The 22,050-nt window shown below is 38.5% G+C and overlaps 1 protein-coding gene across 2 annotated transcripts in view; it reads right to left on the bottom strand.

The window, feature by feature from the left end:
• The window catches only part of HACD4 (3-hydroxyacyl-CoA dehydratase 4), a 28,007-nt gene extending 7,434 nt beyond the window's left edge, over positions 1-20,573 (bottom strand). Inside the window, exons 1-6 of one of the 2 annotated variants that reach the window (XM_054502388.2) lie at positions 20,467-20,559; positions 18,207-18,310; positions 15,522-15,649; positions 4,828-4,940; positions 517-623; positions 272-366 (exon numbers count right to left, since the gene is read on the bottom strand). In XM_054502388.2, the coding sequence (XP_054358363.1) occupies positions 272-366; positions 517-623; positions 4,828-4,940; positions 15,522-15,649; positions 18,207-18,310; positions 20,467-20,504 (585 nt within the window). In that variant the 5' untranslated portion in view covers positions 20,505-20,559. Of the gene's footprint in view, positions 1-271; positions 367-516; positions 624-4,827; positions 4,941-15,521; positions 15,650-18,206; positions 18,311-20,466 lie in introns of both variants that reach the window. The other variant, XM_054502386.2, reaches the window with a different exon arrangement.
• Positions 20,574-22,050: the final 1,477 nt, after the last annotated feature.

Raw genomic sequence — 22,050 nt, 5'->3', positions numbered from 1 at the left:
TATAAAAAGATTCATGATACTGTACCCAGGGGAACTCAGTTGAGGAAGTCAGGGTATGCCTCTCTCAGAAAATGATGATTAATCTCAAGGTAGAGTTAACTAGTTGCCGAGAGAGGGTAGGATACATGGTAAATGGTAAGTGGGAAAGACTCACCAGAGGGAATTGAATTTCTGTGCATTAAAAGTGAAAAATCACAGAATCTCTAAATGTTAACCTCTTTTTGGTGAATAAGCAGACTCTGAGAGGTTAAATGAGTTACCCAAAACTCACACAGTGAGTTAATGAAGGGAAGGACTCAGATGCCATTGCTTTTTGTCCAGTATTTTGTCTACTGTGCAGAGCTGCTTCCCTCTTCAACTTTGCCTCTTTGCATGAAGGGAAATATGCCAGTAAGGATACATTGAGTGAGCTAAGCATTCGCAAAAATAGTAATTTAATCATCAAAAAATTTAGTGAACCATTATAACTAGATGACTTTTGTCCGTAAGCAATACAGCTAGTCACTCTTTTCTTACCTTCAGCAAGAACACACAAAGGATAAATTGGCATCCATAGTGTTTGACTGAGCCATGTCAAGACGGCATAGGATATTCCTATGACTGATAACATGCTATAAGTGTACCTGAAAGGAGATGAGAAGCTCATAAACATCATTTTCTGCTAATATCTGGGAAATGGGAGAAACTACTGTGTAATTAAATACAGAGATACAACTGGAAAGTGTACAAATTCTATATTTTATTTCCTATAATTTAAGGAAGAGATTTTTTTTTAAAATGGGGGAAAGGGACCATGTCAATCTGGCTTGTCTCAAGTGGTGGGTCATGAATAATTATAAAGCTAAACAGAGCAAGTAACTCTTACTCCCTCCTCAGAAAAATAACAGTTACAAATTTCCTTGATTAGTGACTTCAGTTTCATTAAAAAGCCAAGCTCATTTTTTGCAGCAAGCAGCTAGGTTTTTAAATGACAGACATACTTGTAAATATCTCAGGAATTCATTTAAAAATAAAATGTGACTTCCAAATCTTTATTTGGCATCCTTCTGCTTCTGCAGTTGTACTATCTATGTGATCAATTAAAGAACTGGCCTTGGGAGCTGATTTGGGTATAGTAGGGAGCTTTAAGCCTACCACTGTGATGTAACAGATTAAGGAGTCTACGTTGTGTTTTATTTCTTTGAATAGGACACTGGTTTTTAGGCTTGAGCATATATCAGAATCACCTAGATGGCATGTTAAAACACAAATTGCTGGGCGCTACTCCAAAGTTTCTGATCCAATGGAACTGTGGTACACCCCAGACTTTGTATTAACAAGTTCCAGGTGATGCTGATGCCACTGGTATAGGGACCACACTTTGAGAACTACTGATATAGACAGACAATAAATACATGTGGCAAAACCACCCAAAAAACCTTGAAAACGTGAATGGGGAAGAGTAAATCTCTCTCAATCCAGGACTTGAATTCCACCCCTCAGAGACAATAGCCAATGTCAGTTTCTTAGGTATTCTTTCAAAAATGTTTTTGCATTTGCATATCTATGTGCATATTTACTATATAGAATATATACCAGCAATGGAGGACCTCACTGAACATAGCATATAATCAAGCTTTTTGATCTTTACCATTCAAAGTGAAAAATGGTATCTCATCTTTTTCCCCTCATATTAGAAGAGTGGGTAAGCATGTTTTTATGTTTAAAAGCCACTTTTGGCCAGCCGTGGTGGCTCACTCACTCCTGTAATCCCAGCACTTTGGGAGGCCAAGCTGGGCAGATGGCCTGAGGTCAGGGGTTCAAGACCAGCCTGGCCAATGTGGCAAAACCCCATCTATACTAAAAATACAAAAATTAGCCGGGCGTGATGGCGGGTGCCTGTAATCCCAGCTACTCAGGAAGCTGAGACAGGGGCATCACTTGAATCCAGGAGGCGGAGGTTGTGGTGAGCTGAGATCACACCACTGGACTCCAGCCGGAGTAAGAGAGCCAGACTCCATCTCAAAAAAAAAAAAGAAAAGCCACTTTTGATGAAGTCCAATTTATCTTTTTTTCTTTTGTTGTGTACCTTATAATCCACAGCCAAATCCAGTCATCAAGATTTACTATTTTTTTTCAAAGAGTTTCGTTTTCCACTTATATGTGAGTGATAACTTCATTTTTTTTGTGTGTGTATATCCAGTTGTCCCAGCACCATTTGTTGAAAAAGACTATTCTTTCCCCACTGAATGGTCTTGGCATTGTTGTCAAAAATTAATTGACCAAAAATGTGTGAGAGTTTATCTTTATCAATTTTATTCCATGATTTATCCTTACACAGTACCACACTTAATTATTGCTTTGTAGTAAGTTTCGAAATGGGAAAGAGTGAGTCCTTCAACTACATTCTTCTAAGAGTGTTTTGGCTATTCTGAGTTCCTGGAGTTTAAATATGAGTTTTAGGGTCAGTTTCTCAATTTCTGCAATGAAGTTATCTGGGTTCTAATAGGGATTGCACTGAATCTACAGATCAATTTGGGGAATATTGCCATCTGAACAATATTAAGTCTTCAAGTCATGTGGGATGTCCTTTCATTTATTTAGATCTTTAATTTTTTTCAACAATGCTTTTTCAACAATGTATAAATTCTGTGCATCTTTTGTCAAGTTTATTCCTAAGCACTTTATTCTTTTTATGCTACTGTAAACAGAATTGTATTCTTGATTTCATTTTATGGTAGTTAATTGCAAATATATAAAAAATAATTCATTTTTACATATTGATAATTTTTTTATGTATAAGATGTCATCTGCCAATAGAGATAGTTTTACTTGTTGCTTTCCAGCCTGGATAGATGCCTTTTATACCATTTTGTTTGTTTTCTGTTCTGCCGTATTGCCATGGATAGAACTTCCAGTACAATGATGAATATAAGTGGCAAGTGTGGATGCCCTTGTCTTGTTCCTGGATATTAGGAGGAAGGCATCAGTCTTTCATCATTAACTGTCATGATAGTATGGATTTTTCATAGATGCTTTTTTCAGGCTGAGGAAGTCTCTTGCTCATTACTTAGGAAAAATAATGCTAGGGTAGGGTGGGATGATAAGTTTACCCCCATTTTACAGAGGAAAAAAAGTTTCTAAAAGTTAGGTGCCTTGGAATTTCACTCTAGGTATAAGGGAAATGAAAACATGTGCACACAAAAGCTTGTATATGGATGTTCATGGCAATATTCCTCATGGCCAAACAGTAGAAACCAGCCAAATGTCCATCAACTGATAAGTGGATACACAGAAAGTGGTAAATCAATGCAATAGAATTTTACTCAGCCCAAAAAGGAATGAAGTACTGCACATGCCACAACACAGAGGAACCTTGAAAACATTATGCTAAGTAAAAGAAGCCTGTCACAAAAGGCCACATATGGGATGTCTCCATTTATATGAAATTTCCAGGATAGGCAATCCATAGAGACAGCATATGCGTGGTTTTCAGGGGCTGAGGGAAAGAGGGCAGGGGGAGTGACTGCTATTGGGTATAAGGTTTCTTTTATGGGTGATCAAAATGTTCTAGGATAGTAGTGACGATTGCACATCTCTTTGGACATACTAAAACTGACAAATTTTGTATTTTAAAAGGGTGAATTTTATGGTATATAAATTATATCTCAATAAAGCTGTTATTAAAATAAGAAAGGTTAAGTGATTTGCCCAACATCACTTAGCAAGTAAGTAGTGGAGGTGGGTTTCATCTAGAGAGATCTTCTACCTCTATGTCCAAAAATCTTCCTATGACAGCATGCTACTTCTTTCAGCGCAAATGTTGTTTTGTTCTCCAATGTATTTATTGAGCTTCTCTGACACTGAAAGAGTAAGTATAGCCAAGAGTAACATACTAGAAAGCTTCAATCCCAAATGATGTTCCATTGTCTCATGAATAGAAGTTATGGGCTACAAAAGTCCATGAAGTTTGCCCCAAGTCCACTAAACTATCAATTCAAAAATGAAAAATTACTAATTTATATACATAATTAAATTCATTTTACTTCAACAAAAGATTTCATTCTAATTCACTCTAGGACTCAATTTATTATTTAAACATATTTTAATTCAGTTAAGTTATTGACAATGTAATAAAAAAATTTACATACCCTTGGCTAAAAAACAAACTAGGGCTCTTTTGTTACCTATTCAAATCCAGATCTCTCAAGTAGGAGGGACGGTTCTTATTTGGGAAAGCTGACCTAGCAGTTAGGACACCTCCCCAGAGTGAGGCATAAGCACTCACTGAGCAAAGGGGACTGTTTGACACCACCACTTGTAGAGGTAAGACTAGGCACATCTCACTGCAAAGTTTTAGAATTAGCAGTAAAAGGACTTAAGTTAGTCATTTGAACCCACTGGAATTGTAAATGAATGTGAGAGTGCATTTTCTTCCTGAGAGGCCCTGTATTTAAAAGATTCTTGAATGCACAGAAACTAACTGTAAATTCTGGTGATATAATAAAAGACCTGCTTTGCTTATTAAAGCAACCATACTAAAGCAATTGTGAGGAATGCCTTTGTTAGGAAACAGCTGAGGGTTATTCCAAGTTGGTTTTACGCCAAGCCTTCTGCAGAAACCTGAATGTGCTGATTTACTCTTGTAATACCCCGGTAGGTTTTCATTATCTTTGATATGCCCATTATGGAGAACACTAAAAATACATTTCCATATCAAGATAAAATAATTTGAAAAGGGGATATGTTTTCCTCTCTCGTACCAAGTAACCTCTGGTTACTGCTAGTACTGGTTTCACTGCAGAAAGCAATTTAGCCTTGTTTTAAGAGATTATTTTGCCTTCTTACCTGACCATATCCAATAGATTCCAAAAGATGAATAAAACACACACCACATATTTCTCTTGGACTTCCTCTTGACTGGTGATCACCACAAAAAGGATGATTATTCTTTCTGTGAGCTAACAAAGAAACAGCAAAGTCAGAAATTAGGACATCTATTAGGCTATGTAGGTAATTTTCTAATTTTAAAAACCAGATCTCCTTTCAAAAGTATTCTTTAGCTGGAAATATGTATACTAAACTGTTAACAATGCCTCCCTCTGAGAGAGTAGGGTTATGGCTGAATTTCAGTTCCTCATTTGTCTATATTTTACAAATAATATATAATGAATGAAAACATGACATATATTTTATGTGAATCAGGATATTTCCCTGCTTCTTGCCACAGGAATTTCTAGTCACTTTGACAAGGCTTCACTGAGTGTCCACTGTGTGTCAGATGCCAAAATGAAAACACAGTCTTTGCTCCAGAGAGGGTAGCAGTGGTGGGAGAACTGAACAATAGCCAGCACAGTGTGTGCTAGATATGGGAGCACAGGTGAGCGAGATACTTTCTGCCTGGAGAAAGAATGCAAAGAGATTAATGAAGACATGCTACATTTCATTTCATCCAAGTTGGATCTTAAAAAATGAATAAGAGTTTGTCAGGTAGACTGGGTATAAGAGAAGGCATCCTAGGCAAAGGGAGCAGCCTGAGCAAAGAGGCAGAGGTATGAAAATGTAGGGCTCCTAGGGGAGTAATGTGAACCACTGGGGGGCTAGAGGGGAGGGTGCATAGAAGGGAATAAAAGGAGATGAAATTGAAAACATGTTTGGAGCTGGGTTGTGAAGGGTTTTGAATGACAGGCTGAGAAATTTCAGTTCCATCCAATAGAGAAACTTGTAGCTTTTTTTTTTCTTTTTTTTTGGTAGGGGAGTAATATAATCCTAACCCTTATAAGCTAGCGGAAAATGAAAAGAATTCAATATATTCCAAGTCAGCATTTACAAATCATTGAGACTTCACACATTTTTGGCTTAGCCCCAATTACTAGCCTCAAAAAATAAAAAAATACATTCCTTTTTCCCAACCTAAATATAAAGTGCCTTCTTATGTTATATTAATATATCCTGTACATTCTGTATTTTGTGTGTTTTTAATAGAATGTTTTACTTGCTCTTAATGGTCAAAGGAAAATATACTTAAGATTGAACAGTCAAATTCGCAGTAAAGAGGGGAATTATTTATATTTTTCTTTATTTTTAAAGTGGATCAAGGAGAAAAGACTGGGATAACCTGTGACTTAGCATTTATAGGCTGCTAGTCCTGGAAAATCACCGAGTGCCAAGAAATCCAAGATTTGCCAACAGTGGGCCACGTGATCAGAAATCCACGTGTATAAGCTATATTGGCATGTTTACGACATGACTACAGTGGTGAGTCAAGAGGGTCTATGCTTGGCTAAGGGGAATTAGATATGATTCAAACCTTAGTCAAACCATGGACGCTATCTACATAGCTGTTTTTCTTTTTTCAGTCTTTCTTCACAATATAATACTCTATTGATTTAATTTCTATAATTTCTACTGAACTGCAATTATAATTACTGAACAATTCAACCCTGATGTCATGACACCTTTCAGCCTTCAGATACACGATCATAGCAGCAAATAAGTTCTTAGGCTCTACCTCTCTTACATTTGATCAGTGCTTGGTTATTAGGAAAACCTTCTAGTTTTTGCTAGAAATCTCAGGAGATACACATACATGAATGGGTACATGAGTAAAATACAGATTTCTAATTACATGGCTGACTACTCAAAAAACTTAGACACCTTTCAATAAGATGATCTATAGGGTCTCCTCTAGATAAAACATTCTGATACTAGCCCAGCCCCACCTTTTTGGAAATAAGGAATTTGGGAACAGACCTGAAAACATATATATATCCGAAGTCTCCTGGTTTCCAGAGTTGTAAGCTATCCATGATGTCAGGTCATCCCTTAATTGAAGAGGACAGAGGGGAAAATCTCCTAAAAGGGAGAGACTGGAGCTGCATGATGAAACTCACCCTGTTGAAAATCATCACTTCACTGCCTGTGGCAAGGTAGCGATGAAATCCCAGCTGCACAGAAAGCAGCAAGAGGATGGACCCCCAAACCAAACCACAACACACATACACACGAGTGAAGACTCCCTCTATATTCGGTGTCAATCAAATTAGTTAACAAATCATCTGATGGTTATTCAACTCTAACTTGACCATTCAACGGCAATACAATGGGGAAATTTAGGCAGAGATGTTCTTAAATTGAAATAAAGCTAATGTTTATTGTTTACCTTGTGCCAGGTTCCAAATATACACCATCTCATTTTATCTCCATAATGACCCTAAGAAGTAGGTGCTATTATTGTTATAGGCGTTTTACAAAAGACATGCATTTTACCAACTGAAAGTGACTTACCTACAAGTCTGGAATCAATATCTAGACAATACGACTTCAAATTCCTGAAATATTAAGACTCTTTCACCATTGTTACTTGATATGAGTTACTCCATCACCTAGTATCCAGATTATAGCCTATTCTTTAAAAAAGCTTCTCCTTAAAAATTAAGCCTTAAAACAGAAGCCTCCTTGATTTTCTTAACACCAAAACAATTTTGAAGAAAAGGCTTTTAATATTTATCAGTCTTCTTTAATATGACCATTTGACCAGTTATTTAGAGCTTGACACTTGGAAGAATTTAGCCCTTTGTCATTTTTAACAAATCCTGTGAAAATATGACAAATTACTAGAAAATGGTCTTATTTAGTACAACTCAAACAGGTAGAGTAAAAGGTATAGTAAATATCCTACAACTTGGGTTAAATTAAACATAGTGATAATGTCATCTACTCAAAAGTGTGATAACTATATAATAAAAATGCTGGGCATTTTTATGTTCTATTTGGGAATCCTAAACTCCAGGTTGAGCAAAAATTGAAACTAAGTTGTTACTTTACAAATGGCAGGTAGCACTTGATTTATAAGCTATGGGAGGGTAAAAATGATACTTTAACTACAGGGAAAATTTCTAGAATCTTAAAATTAGTTTTAGTCTAAAAGACTACTATTTTACTAAAATGGAAATCTAAACTCTCAATCCTCTGAACTTTTCTGAGAACTTCAGAAATCTATCTTTATATATTCAAAAACTACCAATTACATGCTTCTATAAGAAAAATGCATTTAAATAATTATATTTGTTTCTTTATTTATTCATCATTCAATAGATAATTATTGAGTGCACTGTTCTGGGTCCCAGGGGATATAGCTGTGAACAAGACCAAGCCCCTGCCTTCATGATATTTATATTATACTTGGTGGAACACTAAACAAATGTAGCATAATAGTTGAGAGCTCAAGAGCCAAAGAGCTTAAATGTCTGCTACAATATACAAAACCTATGTGACCTTGCATAATTTACTTCTGTGTTAAGTAATTATACCAGAGATAATAATTAGCATCTATTGTTACACAGTAATTATTATATACAGGAAAAGGTTGTTGTAAAGATTAAATAAGTTAATACATGTAAAGAACTAAGAAAAGTGTTTGACACACATAAACGCCCAAATAAATGTAAGCTATGATTAGGAAAATAAATATTTAAATATACTTTAATGTAGTGATTTACAGTGTATTTACAGGAAAACATTTTTCTATGTAGATAATGACTATCTGTGAATTAAAAAAATTCAATCTCAGCATCTGTAAAATTACACTAGAAAGATAGCTTTATACTTATCACACATGGATCAAATGTGAAAAACAGGAAGATTCTAAAATCTTACCTACAGAGTGAACTGGACATGTAATTCACCCTCAGGGGGCTTCAAAATTTGGAGAATGTTACAACTCAACACTATCTTTGGTAGTTTCTTCTCTAACAATATAAGCCTATTCCAAGCTCAAAAATGTGATTTTAATAAAGTCAGATTATTTAGTCTAGCAATGCAAATAAGCACCTGCTTCATAGCTAAAAATAAATTAGGGTAAAATCTGGCTTTTTGCCTAAAAGGCAAAAAGGAATTCCTTTGGGAATTCCTTCATATTTGTTCTCTTAAGAGTATGTGACCGTGAAATCTTTAGAGGGATTTTTGACAAACAGATCCCTGCTTGCCCTCATCAGAAATAGAAGTGTTACTGGCAAATACAGAAACAGTTTATGTGATTTGGGTTCATAAATGGAATCTCTGTAAGCACAATAATTTAGGAGTATTAGTTTTTAGTGTTTTGGTTGAGAAATTTTAAAAATTGAGTAAAAATGTAAAATTAATAGTGCAGGAGTGTTTGTTATGACACAGAGGGAAGGATGTGTAATTGAATCATTTTAATTCAATTACAAATGAAATATTGGCATTTAAAGCATTTCTCAAAAAGTGATGGAGTAATCGGGTTTCCTATAGGGGATATCAGTCTAATGTTATGACACAAAGGTTAGTGTTGGCTATTTTCCCCTCTTCTTGAGTTGAAACATCCTAAAGCAGTATGAATAAAAATCTCCCTCTCAGGCTTCTGTACAAGCAAACTGAACAAAGCCCCTCAAAATCAACATTTCAGGGTTGACAGTGTTTCTGTACTATAAAAGTCAAGTTGTTTTGATTAAATTTACGGAAATCAACTAGTTTTCCAATTCAACATTTTTTTCTAAGCTAATAAAGTATGCAAGCTCATTTCGGAGGAGGGGATTGGAGAAGAGAGATACCTAGTTTTGATTTATATTATCATTTCTTTTATGCTTCTTTTGGACCATTTTAACTTTGCATTTTAAAAAGTAAAAGTATCAAAGTTTACTATATTTTCTTATATGATTTTTATTGTCGTGTAATTATTTCAAAAATTGGAAGTCTATAAATAGCTACGCTGTGGTTTTGCCCTTTTCCTCTAAGTGTATAAAAAGTAAAATATGTCAGTTAAATGATTATTTCTTTTAGTCAATGGGTTTTTTCCTTTCCTTTCATATGTAATTTTAGAAATTCATAATGGTTTCTCCCTAGGTGTCAAAATAAAGATGTGTGTGTAAAACATTTAAAAATGCACAGGGCAAACCGAATCCAGCAGCACATCAAAAAGCTTATCCCCCATGATCAAGTTGGCTTCATCCCTGGGATGCAAGGCTGGTTCAACATACACAAATGAATAAACGTAATCCATCATATAAAGAGAACCAAAGACAAAAACCACATGATTATCTCAACAGACGCAGAAAAGGCCTTTGACAAAATTCAACAGCCCTTCATGCTAAAAATTCTCAATAAATTAGGTATTGATGGGACGTATCTCAAAATAATAAGAGCTATCTATGACAAGCCCACAGCCAATTATCATACTGAATGGGCAGAAACTGGAAGCATTCCCTATGAAAACTGGCACAAGACAGGGATGCCGTCTCTCACCACTCCTATTCGACATAGTGGTGGAAGTTCTGGCCAGGGCAATCAGGAAGGAGAAAGAAATAAAGGGTATTCAATTAGGAAAAGAGGAAGTCAAATTGTCCCTGTTTGCAGATGACATGATTGTATATCTAGAAAACCCCATTGTCTCAGCCCAAAATCTCCTTAAGCTGATAAGCAACTTCAGCAAAGTCTCAGGATACAAAATCAATGTACAAAAATCACAAGCATTCTTATACACCAATAACAGACAAACAGAGAGCCAAATCGTGAGTGAACTCCCATTCACAATTGCTTCAAAGAGAATAAAATACCTAGGAATCCAACTTACAAGGGATGTGAAGGACCTCTTCAAGGAGAACTACAAACCACTGCTCAACGAAATAAAAGAGGACACAAACAAATGGAAGAACATTCCATGCTCATGGATAGGAAGAATCAATATCATGAAAATGGCCATACTGCCCAAGGTAATTTATAGATTCTATGCCATCCCCATCAAGCTACCAATGACTTTCTTCACAGAATTGGAAAAAACTACTTTAAAGTTCATATGGAACCAAAAAAAGAGCTCGCATTGCCAAGACAATCCTAAGCCAAAAGAACAAAGCTGGAGGCATCACGCTACCTGACTTCAAACTATACTACAAGGCTACAGTAACCAAAACAGCATGGTACTGGTACCAAAACAGAGATATAGACCAATGGAACAGAACAGAGCCCTCAGAAGTAATACCACACATCTACAACCATCTGATCTTTGACAAACCTGACAAAAACAAGAAATGGGGAAAGGATTCCCTATTTAATAAATGGTGCTGGGAAAACTGGCTAGCCATAAGTAGCTGAAACTGGATCCCTTTCTTACACCTTATACAAAAATTAATTCACGATGTATTAAAGACTGAAACGTATGACCTAAAACCATAAAAACCCTAGAAGAAAACCTAGGCAATACCATTCAGGACATAGGCATGGGCAAGGACTTCATGACTAAAACGCCAAAAGCAATGGCAACAAAAGCCAAAATAGACAAATGGGATCTAATTAAACTAAAGAGCTTCTGCACAGCAAAAGAAACTACCATCAGAGTGAACAGGCAACCTACAGAATGGGAGAAAATTTTTACTATCTACCCATCTGACAAAGGGCTAATACCCAGAATCTACAAAGAACAAATTTACAGGAAAAAAAAATCAAACAACCCCATCAAAAAGTAGGTGAAGGATATGAGTGGATACTTCTCAAAAGAACACATTTATGCAGCCAACAGACACATGAAAAAATGCTCATCATCACTGGCCATCAGAGAAATGCAAATCAAAACCACAATGAGATACCATCTCACACCAGTTAGAATAGTGATCATTAAAAAGTCAGGAAATGACAGGTGCTAGAGAGGATGTGGAGAAATAGGAACACTTTTACACTGTTGGTGGGACTGTAAACTAGTTCAACCATTGTGGAAGACAGTGTGGCGATTCCTCAAGGATCTAGAAATAGAAATACCACTTGACCCAGCCATCCCATTACTGGGTATATACCCAAAGGATTATAAATCATGCTACTATAAAGACACATGCACATGTATGTTTATTGCGGCACTATTCACAATAGCAAAGACTTGGAACCAACCCAAATGCCCATCAGTGATAGACTGGATTAAGAAAATGTGGCACATATACACCATGGAATACTATGCAGCCATAAAAAATGATGAGTTCATGTCCTTTGCGGGAACATGGATGAAGCTGGAAACCATCATTCTGAGCAAACTATTGCAAGGACAGAAAACCAAACACCACATGTTCTGAACACCTAGGTGGGAATTGAACAATGAGAACACTTGAACACAGGATGGGGAACATCACACACCAGGGCCAGTTGTGGGGTCGGGGGAGGGGGGAGGAATAGCATTAGGAGATATACCTAATATAAATGATGAGTTAATGGGTGCAGCAAACCAACATGGCACATGTATACACATGTAACAAACCTGCACACTGTGCACATGTAGCCTAGAACTTAAAGTATAATTTAAAAAATTAAAAATAAATGCACAAGAAACAAAAGCACAAGAAACAGAAACACAGAACAAAAACAAACCTATCCCCTGTGGACACACCACCACTGCTTGATATGTGTAATGCCAGTTGCTCAACTAGCTAATCAGTTCCTACTATTGGTTGGAATTAGTTCTCTAGATATTGTGGAGGACCAGCTCCCCCCAGGAAGAATTCAGCTGTCACTTAACAATCTTTTTTTTTTTTTTTTTTTTTTTTTGAGACAGAGTCTTGCTCCGTCACACAGGCTGAAGTGCAGTGGCACGATCTTGGCTCGCTGTAACCTCTGCCTCCAGGGTTCAAGTGATTCTCCTGCCTCAGCCTCCCGAGTAGCTGGGATCACAGGCGTGCGCCACCACGTCTAGCTAATTTTTTTGTATTTTTAGTAGAGACAGGGTTTCACCATGTTGGCCAGGATGGTCTCGATCTCTTGACCTCGTGATCCGACCGCCTTGGCCTCCCAAAGTGCTGGGATTACAGGCGTGAGCCACTGCGCCTGGCCCACTTAACAATCTCTTGAAAGTATTATCAAAATCACATCACAACTGTATTGACATGGTTTTTTAGCTTACTTAAAAGCAGCCACTCTCTTAACTACAGTTTCTTCATTTAAAAATGGGGAAACAGGAAAACCAAGAATGATTACACAATCTGAGAGTTTTGTTTCATTATTTTAAAGCAGGGGCCTCAGTGCCATCCCATAATGAGGGAATTCTAATTGTCTAAATAACTCTAATATAGGAAGGAGGGAGAAAATGAAACTTTGGGCACAACGGCATGTTTCTGAACCTTTATCCAACACCATTTCCACTGTGGGAACCACAAAAAGGATGATAAATTAATAAAAGAAATAGGGGCCAAATAAAATCTCAAAAGAGATAAAAAGAGGAAGCCAAACAATCACAACAAAAATTGATAATACTCAGCTCAGGATGAGAATAATTTTCTTCCCTAACACAGTGATCTCTGACTTATCTCTCCCAGTAACTGAAGACTTAAAAATCATTTGTACTCCGCTAACATCAGATTTTGCAAACTCGCCTTTGAATAAAAGGTGTCAATGTATATTTGCCACTATGTTTAAATTGCCAAACCAAGATTTGGTTCTTTGATTACAGTTATATTTCTGTAAGCCATTAAAGTTTTAATTAGCAGTGGTTAAACTCAGGTGTATATTCTGAAATTCCTGGAACTCCAAGAAATCAGGTTTCTAAGTTATATAATGATTTCTATTACTAAACAAGCCTAATTTTGTAAAGCACATATGTGCACATTGTCTAGGCACATTCAAGGTGCTCAGTGAGTTTTCTTCCTTACAAAATTATCTATTCCCTCTAGGTACATTCTTTACACTGGCAATAATTAAATAACACTACTCTTAATTTTGAAAATGTTTACCATGAAACTAATAGCAGCCACTTAGCCTAAAAAAGTAAAAAGTCCTTTAAAAAATACCAATAGAAAACGTAACTGAGATTTTAGATGAATTTAGTCATAGTCCAAGCAAAATCATTCCAGGTAATAGAACACAACTTTTATTTAACGTTAGTTGTTAATTCTATTTTCCAAGATTAGCATTATGGGATGCTGGTACTATATGGATTTTGGTTGTTTCAAAGTACACCACATTGTAAATAAGTAATAAACACCAATAAATCTTGCTCCCAGGTACTATGGTGCTGTTGGGACAGATCTGTATCCCCATTTATTTTGTAAGGAACTATATTAAAGGGAATTCCATCTAGGTCTTAGCTAGTTAACTGACTACTACGTTATTAGTTTATACACCATTACCCTAACTTTTATTTTACATTTGATATTTCAACATTTTAAATGTCTTTATCCTAATGGATACTATTTCCCTACTGTTACTTAATAAGCAAAATTTAAAATATTCCATAAACTTGTAATGCTCAGTTCTTAAAAGGCTCCTTGGGATTATACTATATATATCTTTTAAGCTTTCATGATATTTTAGACAAATTTTAATATAAGGATCTATGCCACTCTTTCATTTAACAAAAATTTAAAGTGTACATTTACATTCTAAGCACTTTGCTAGGTGCTGGCAACAACATAAAATTCTGACATTTTCATTATTTTTACAATGTGAAATTGTCAAAATTATCAATTTTTCAAATTTATTTTGAGGATACCTAAAATTATACTCATGTGGATACCTATTTCTGTAGACTTTAAACGTGTGTTCTTATAGTTGCCTAATCTTTACTGTCCCATAAGAAAGGGACAACTATATGAACTATATAAAGTCTACAGAAAATCTTTATTTTTATTTTTTTGCCTTTATCCAGCAATGATTTTCTACATGGAGTCACTACTAGTAAATTTCCCATCTTCCTTCAACCTGTCTTTACAAAGAACATGGTAATCTAGGGCTAGAGGCATGGAAGAGGGAAAAAAGAATAGTTAAAAAAAATAGTAATAATAGCTACCGAGTATTGTATTCTTAACTAAGTGCCAGGAACTTATCCATTTTCTCAATTACTTCATAAGATACATGTTATTTTCATATCACATGAGAAAATGAAGTTCAGAATGATTAAATGGCTTGTTTAAATGTATACAACTAGTGCAAAGTAGAACTGGGATTTGAATCCAGGTCTGTGTGTTCCCCAAGTCTATGCTTAGATGCTGTACTAGATAAACACAAATGATCTCTTCTTTCCATTGATGTTTAGTAAAAAAGAGGGAATGAGCAAGAAATGGCCTAGGAGTACTCTATTCTCTGGATGTAGATGAAGGAAGCTTTTTGTTTTTTAATCATCTACTCTTTGCCAGGTATTATTTGTGGTGTCCTTTCCCTCAACAGCCCAATGGTTGTGGGTGGTATGATCCCATAGTGGTAAGCAGAAAAGCCAGGCTTCAAACTTAAGTCTCCAGTCCTATGCCTTATCATTGTCTTCTACTACCCCAGGCAGTGACATAGTGAGGGGAGCAAGTGGCTGCGAAATCTCCTTCCAGGATAGGACCAACGCAGTGCTGCAAGATCAGCAAGCATCACTGCCCTCAATGTTTCCAACTGGTTATTCTAATTGGGCAGTTTTACAATAAGGTTGTCCTTCCATGAAATTAATTCTCCTTATCAGTGACCTAAGACAAGGGTTGGCTTTCTAACTGCCATAAAGTCAAGAGAAGCTGTAAATAGAAAAAATGCAAATATGAAACAGATTCTATAATAATAATGTGATTCAAACCTACCTGCAAAAACCTTGGGAGAAGATGGTTTGACTCAATGCCAACATATATGTGCAGCAGTTCCAGGAGAGATACAGATTGGCAAAGTCGCATCACAAGTCCAATAGCATAAAAAGTGTCAACCATTGAATCTGTGTCCCGTGGGTTAAAAATGCAGATATAGTAAGAAAAAACTGGATTATAACCCAAATTTATGCAGCACTTTGAAATCAAATGGAGATTATTCACTTCCTTTTTCATTGTACATGTGAAAAATTCCTTAAGTAGGCTACTAAGTTATTAACAATACAATGCAAAGAAAAAACGCACTTCATACTGTAGTGTATTTTAATTGTTCCTGTTCCAAAAAGAAATCGAAACTTGAGAAAGATTTCATGGCCAAACATACATGTAGCGTTTATTCCCCACTTATAAGATTATAAAGCAATCCCCACATAAGAGTAACCTCCTAGAATCTAGACCACCTCAAATGTAAATAGAAGTGAGCTTGTTAAAGACACTATGTGCTCACAGCTTCTTTGACAAGAAAATGACAAAGATGAGAAAAAAATGATTTTGAAGAAACTTTATGGAAATGACACTAATAATGCCATGATATCAAATAACATATGTATCTAGGATTTTGTTTCTATACATATTTGGTTAGTGCTTTTCTGGATTTTGTTAAACACTGGAACTTGGGCCTCTGATCAGGACTTTTGGGGTTTGCATTGCAGAGGGTTCAAATGAAATACTGTGCACTTGCAGCTGAAATGGAAGGGAAACAAATGTTCCTCCACACAGAATAAATGTGTTGCTTTAAGTTTTAAAATGAAATCCTGCCATGTTTAGGAACTCGTAGGGAAGATTTTGCTCTCTTTACTGCCCAGTGATGTTTCACACAATAATAATTTATTGAGCAGTAAGGTTTTCTCTTCTCAGCAGCTCCACAAGATGGACACTATTATAATCATCCCCATTTCAGAGATGGTTCCTGAAGCACACAGTCCATGCTCTTATCCACTGCCCTGCACTTGCTGTACCAGAGCATTATGAATTACACAGCTCTGTGAAGGAAGAAGGCAGCAGGTCTAACATGTTCAGGGTTTCAGGTTTCTGTTGAGCTACTTACATAATTTATACATTGATTCAAAAATTGTACTGAAGCCACACTTAGTTGTTTTCAGTCTGTCTCCTGAATGAATCGGTTGTGTTTCTTTAGTAATAAGTAGCTTCTACAATTGTAATGGCAGGATAATAACTGAGAAAGAAATGCGCCGAGCCAGGCACAGTGGCTCACGCCCGTAATCCCAGCACTTTGGGAGGCTGAGGTGGGCGGATCACCTTAGGTCAGGAGTTCAATACCAGCCTGGCCAATGTGGTGAAAACCCGTGTCTACTGAAAATACAAAAATTAGCCAGCCATGGTGGCAGGCACCTGTAATCCCAGCTACTCAGGGAGCTGAGGCAGGAGAATCACTTGAACCTGGCAGACAGAGGTTGCAGTGAGGTGACATCGTACCATTGCACTCCGGCCTGCGCGACAAGAGGGAAACTCCATCTCAAAAGAAAAAAAAAAGAAAAGAAAGAAAAGAAAGAAAAGAAAAAGAAATACTCGCTAAGGCAACTTTTCTCACTGGAAAGGTGAGACAGCATAAGACAGTCCATGGCTTGTGTTGCCAATGACATGTAATATGCCTGCACTGCCTCAGCAAACCTCAAAGGGCTAGAAGTGATGGCTTTTTAATAAAAACATAAACCAAGTTTTCCCATCACCTGTGTTTTTCTGTGCTTGAAAACTCTCAACATTTGTAGTTGAAACTCAAGCCTTAGGTTATATCTTTGGAGGTCCTTAACAAAGGCGAGAATATATCTGTAGATTTTCAGTAAGAAAAAGCAACATAAAATAGCTTATGGGACCTTGCAAGTAGAATAACTTCCTTACGATACACACGTCTGAAATGATGAGCACAGCATGACTTTTCCCAGCTACATTCTAAACATTTGTTTTTAGCTGAAGCCAGCAGTTGCTTAGATTGTCAAGTCATTCAACAGTTGTAAACTGTGAGGACACTTACCCACGTGCGGATGGAACATGAAGAGAATGTTATTTTGATAGTCATTTAGTCACCCAACAGTGACTTTACTTTTCAGGAAACTAGAGGAAGTTTATGACTTAAACCATTAATGCTGACTCCTATATAAGTGGTTAGCCCTCTACAGAGTATGTCATTTACATATTACTTCTTAAAGGGACCAAATAGAGTCTTGGGGAATATAAAATTTGTATTTCACTTACTAGTAGCCTCCAGTTACTTCAAACCTGGGGAATAATACAAACACTGGAAGAATTTGATTCATTCCTGATTTCTCTGCATAAAATGTTATGCTAAGATTTCCTCAAAACACTAGAAATCTGCTAAGGTTTGGTACAGAATGGAAAAGGAACAATGAAATGATACCACCCCAGTGCCATCCATCTCTTTTTTCAGGCAAACTGCCTACTCAGGGGGAAGCCAAATCCCTTTCCCTTACTTATCCCACCTTCCCCCTTCCCCAAGAAGGTTTTGCAATAAACACGGTTGCTGAAAAATACAAATTTTAGAGAAGGATGTTAGAAGGTTGAGGTGTGTAGAAATTTAATATAAGCAGGGTGAGGTGAAAACAAGGATTAAAAAGTAAAAATAAAAAAACTGTTTTGGAGTTTTACCTTTTCCAAATGAAAAGAATCTGACTGTCATATTTGTAAATATCCAAGAGTGGCCACAGAACTGGATTAAGTAATAGATGAAAAGATATGCATTCTTCCTATACCTATAAATACAGGAAAATACCATTAAACACTTCTTTATAATCATCCTTTCATCACTGTACACATATCCTTTAATGTACTGGCCAACCTGAGAAAGCAAAAGAAAACTGTTCCATATCAGTCTTTTATCTGGTTACCCCCAAGTACATACCAGATTTTGAAGGGAGCCATAGCCTACACTACCTGCTAAAGTAAGTACAGATGCTTCTTCACTTATGATGAAGTTACGTCCTGGTACACCCCATCAGCTGAAAATATCATAAACTGAAAATATCATAAGTTGAAAATGCATGTAATACAACTGATCTACAGAACATCACAGCTTAGCCTAGTCTACCTTAAACTTGCTCAGAACACCTACATTAGCTTACAGTTGGGCGGAATCATCTGGCAACACAGTGCACTGTGGAGTACTGGTTGTTTACCTTCCTGATCATGCGGCCAACTGGGAGCTGTGGCCTGATGCTGCGGCCCAGCATCATGAAAGGGCATCATACCTGCACATCGCTAGCCTGGGGAAAGATTAAAATCCAAAATTTGAAGTACGGTTTCTAATGAATACATATCATTTTCACACCATCACAAAGTTTAAAAAATTGTGAGTCATGGACCATCTGTATAGTGAGTTTGCTTAAAACCAAATATAGTGCTTTTTCAAAATCTGCTTTCATCTTTGATAAAGTTCTAATCTTGCTGCTCACCAAGGAATAAAAGACACCACTGCGAAGGCGACTTTGAATATTCTTTAAAAAAACAAAACAGGCTGGGTGCGGTGGCTCACGCATGTAATCCCAGCACTTTGGGAGGCCAAGGCGGGTTGGATCACTTGAGGCCAGAAGTTCAAGACCAGCCTGGCCAACATGGCAACTTACAAAAAAATAAAAAATAAAAAAAGCCGGATGTGGTAGTGTATGCCTGTAATCCCAGCTACCTAGCTACTCGGGAGGCTGAGGCAGGACAATCACTTGAACCTGGGAGGCAGAGGCTGCAATGAACCGAGACAGTGCCACTGCACTCCAGCCTGGGCGACAGATCAAGACTCTGTTCTCAAAAATAAATAAAAAACAAAACAACAACAACAAAAAATCCATGTGTGCAGAGTGGTTGACATGTCACTATGTGTTCCAGTAGCTCAGCTTGCTAAGTGCGGAACTTGAGACACAGTGTTTTAGTTCTGAAGGGGGGTAGGGATGGGAGCAATCCAAATGTTGGGTAATTCAGTAATTGGACACACCTGACTTTTGAACACATTATGTGATTGAGGTTAGTATTAACATCTTGCCACTGCCTATTAACATTTTGCAAGGGTAGATAGTTTCCTTCATCAGATACACATCGAAAGCAGTTTAGTTGCTCATACCAGAAAAGGGAAGTCAAGCTGGGTTTAACAATGTGTTGTGAGTTGCTGGGCAGATGACTAAGAAGATTGACAGATACATGGTTTGAGGGAGTTAGGAAAAGCACTTGTTTGAAATGTTCCCTGGGAGTTCAGAAGAGTGATGGGAGTGGCCCTGCCAGTGTGGTCAAGATTTACTCCTCCTTGAAGATGTGAAACCTCCTAGAAACAAGGAAAATAAGCTGGGAGGCAGAATGATTTTATTTGGGGACACCCCCCCCTACACACACACACATAAAGGCAGGAACTGCTAAAGGGTTTGGGAAGAGGAAATCCTCCTTCAGCTTGTATCAGAATTACCTGGCTTGTGGGTTAAACATATGCACCCCCAGGCCCTACCGCTATATGACTGAATCTGTTCCCCCCCCGGAACTAGGCCCTGAAATCTATATGTGTGATAGGTGTTTCCACGGCTGTTAGATCTAAAAATCACCCCGCAACTCTGCGTCTGAGAAAGTCAAGAGAAGGCTCCTGGTGGGGGAGGGAAGTACTAGCAAAGGGCTCACAAGGGCAGGGGTAGCCATGCAGCTGTCCTTCCCATTTCTTCAACTGTAAAATGGAGAAAATAACAGAGCCTGCTTCCTAGGGTGGTCAAGAGGGGTAAGTTAGCAAATACCTGCATGAGCTCCAAGGGGTGCCTGGGCATGGTAGCGCTGCGCCTTGCTGACCGGTGCCGCCCGCCCGCCCGCCGCAGAGGGGAGCTCCCGCCCCCAAGCCCTCCACCCGCGCCCCCTCCCCTCGGGATTCGGCCGAGCGCCCTACCTGGGCTGCAGCCAGGCGGGCAGCGCCAAGGGCCCCATGGGCCGCCGCCGCCAGGGCTTCCAGCGCCGTCCGGGAAGGAGTACCGGGGAGGAGGCAGGGGCGGCCCCGCGGCTGGGCGCGGAAGGGCGGGGCCTCTCCACACTTGGCAGTTTACAAAAAGAAAAAGCCCGAGGTCGTGCGTTGGGGAAGAGATGAAAACGAAGTTCCTGAAGTTTCTGCAGCACTGCTAGAGCGCGTCAGGGCGCAAGGCTGGGAGGCGGCTTGCGTTCCCGGTGGGCTTACCAAACTCTGGTTACAGCTTCCTAATCTTTGTGTTGAGACCCCCTTGCAAGCCTTCTGGAAATTAGTGCATCTGGGCGATTTCTGGGGCCTCCGAACTCGCTGAAGCCCATCCCCAAACCTCCCGAGATAAGTGGATTCCAGGGTGGGCTCCGCTCAACGCCCACCGGTGAGCCAGGTTCAGACACGAAGCTTGTGCCGGGCGCAGTGGCTAATGCTTATAATCCCAGCACTTTAAGAGGCCGAGGAGGGAGGATCTTTTGAGCCTAGGAGTTCGAGACCAGCCTGGGCAACATAGCGAAAACGCGTCTCTACTAAATATACAAAAATTAGTCGGGCATGGTGACGCGGGCCTGTTGTCCCAGCTACTCCGGAGGCTGAGGTGGGAGGATCGCTTGAGCCTGGGAGGTCGAGGCTGCAATGAGCCGAGATCACGCGACTACACTCCAGCCTGGGTAACAGAGCGAGATCCTGTCTCAAAAAATAAATAAAAATAAAACGAAGTTTGTAGCACACCTCCCCACACTTTTGCAGCTAGGGGCCTGATTCCTCTTCTATCAGGCCTCCCTGCTCCCTAATCTCCCTTGGGTCCTCACTGGTGCCTGCAAATCTTTATTCACGTTGTGTTAATTTCTCTAGCCTATGCCCAGCACTGCTAAAACCTCTTCGTGATCTCTCAGGCTTATGACATCACTGTCTCCGTACACAGATGACCCACCCTCCTGCTTTGCTAATAAGATCCAGCCCATCTTCAAGCTCCTCTGCCCAGAAAGGGAAACGTTAAAACAAAAACAGAGAAACATCTAAGAAGGCACTTGCAAGTAAGTGGGACAATGGCACCTGGTTTTGGAGTTGGAAGTTAGCTCCCCCATTTTTACCAAAAGGGAAGTTGAGGCATTAAAAAAATGTTAAGTCACTTGCCACAGGTCACACAATTGATAAAATGGCAGTATCGGAACTTCAAGGTTGGTGGGGTTTCTTGTTTGTTTCCCATTAGGCTGTGGCTTCCTTTTTTCATAGTCCATTCCGTTCACTATGCCTACCTCTCACCTCTACATTTCTCTGCACCTTCTCTCATACCCTGCCCTCAGTCAGTGGTTAACCCCACCTTTGTGTTTACCAGTCCTTTCTCAGACTCACTGCATCAGTAGTTAACCATCGCCTCTTCTTGCATCGTCATCCCCTCCTTTCCATTGGCTTTCACTGCACTTTAGGGACATGGACAACTCTCTCTTACCATATAATTAAACATTGTATTCTTTCTGCTTCTCTCTCAATGGAATCTTCTAATAACTCCCTGCCTGC

Source organism: Pongo pygmaeus, chromosome 13, assembly GCF_028885625.2.
Source record: "Pongo pygmaeus isolate AG05252 chromosome 13, NHGRI_mPonPyg2-v2.0_pri, whole genome shotgun sequence".
In the NCBI taxonomy this organism is placed as follows: Eukaryota; Metazoa; Chordata; class Mammalia; order Primates; family Hominidae; genus Pongo; species Pongo pygmaeus.
Note: the sequence above shows the minus strand (reverse complement) of the source record. Positions and strands in the feature narration are given on the sequence as shown.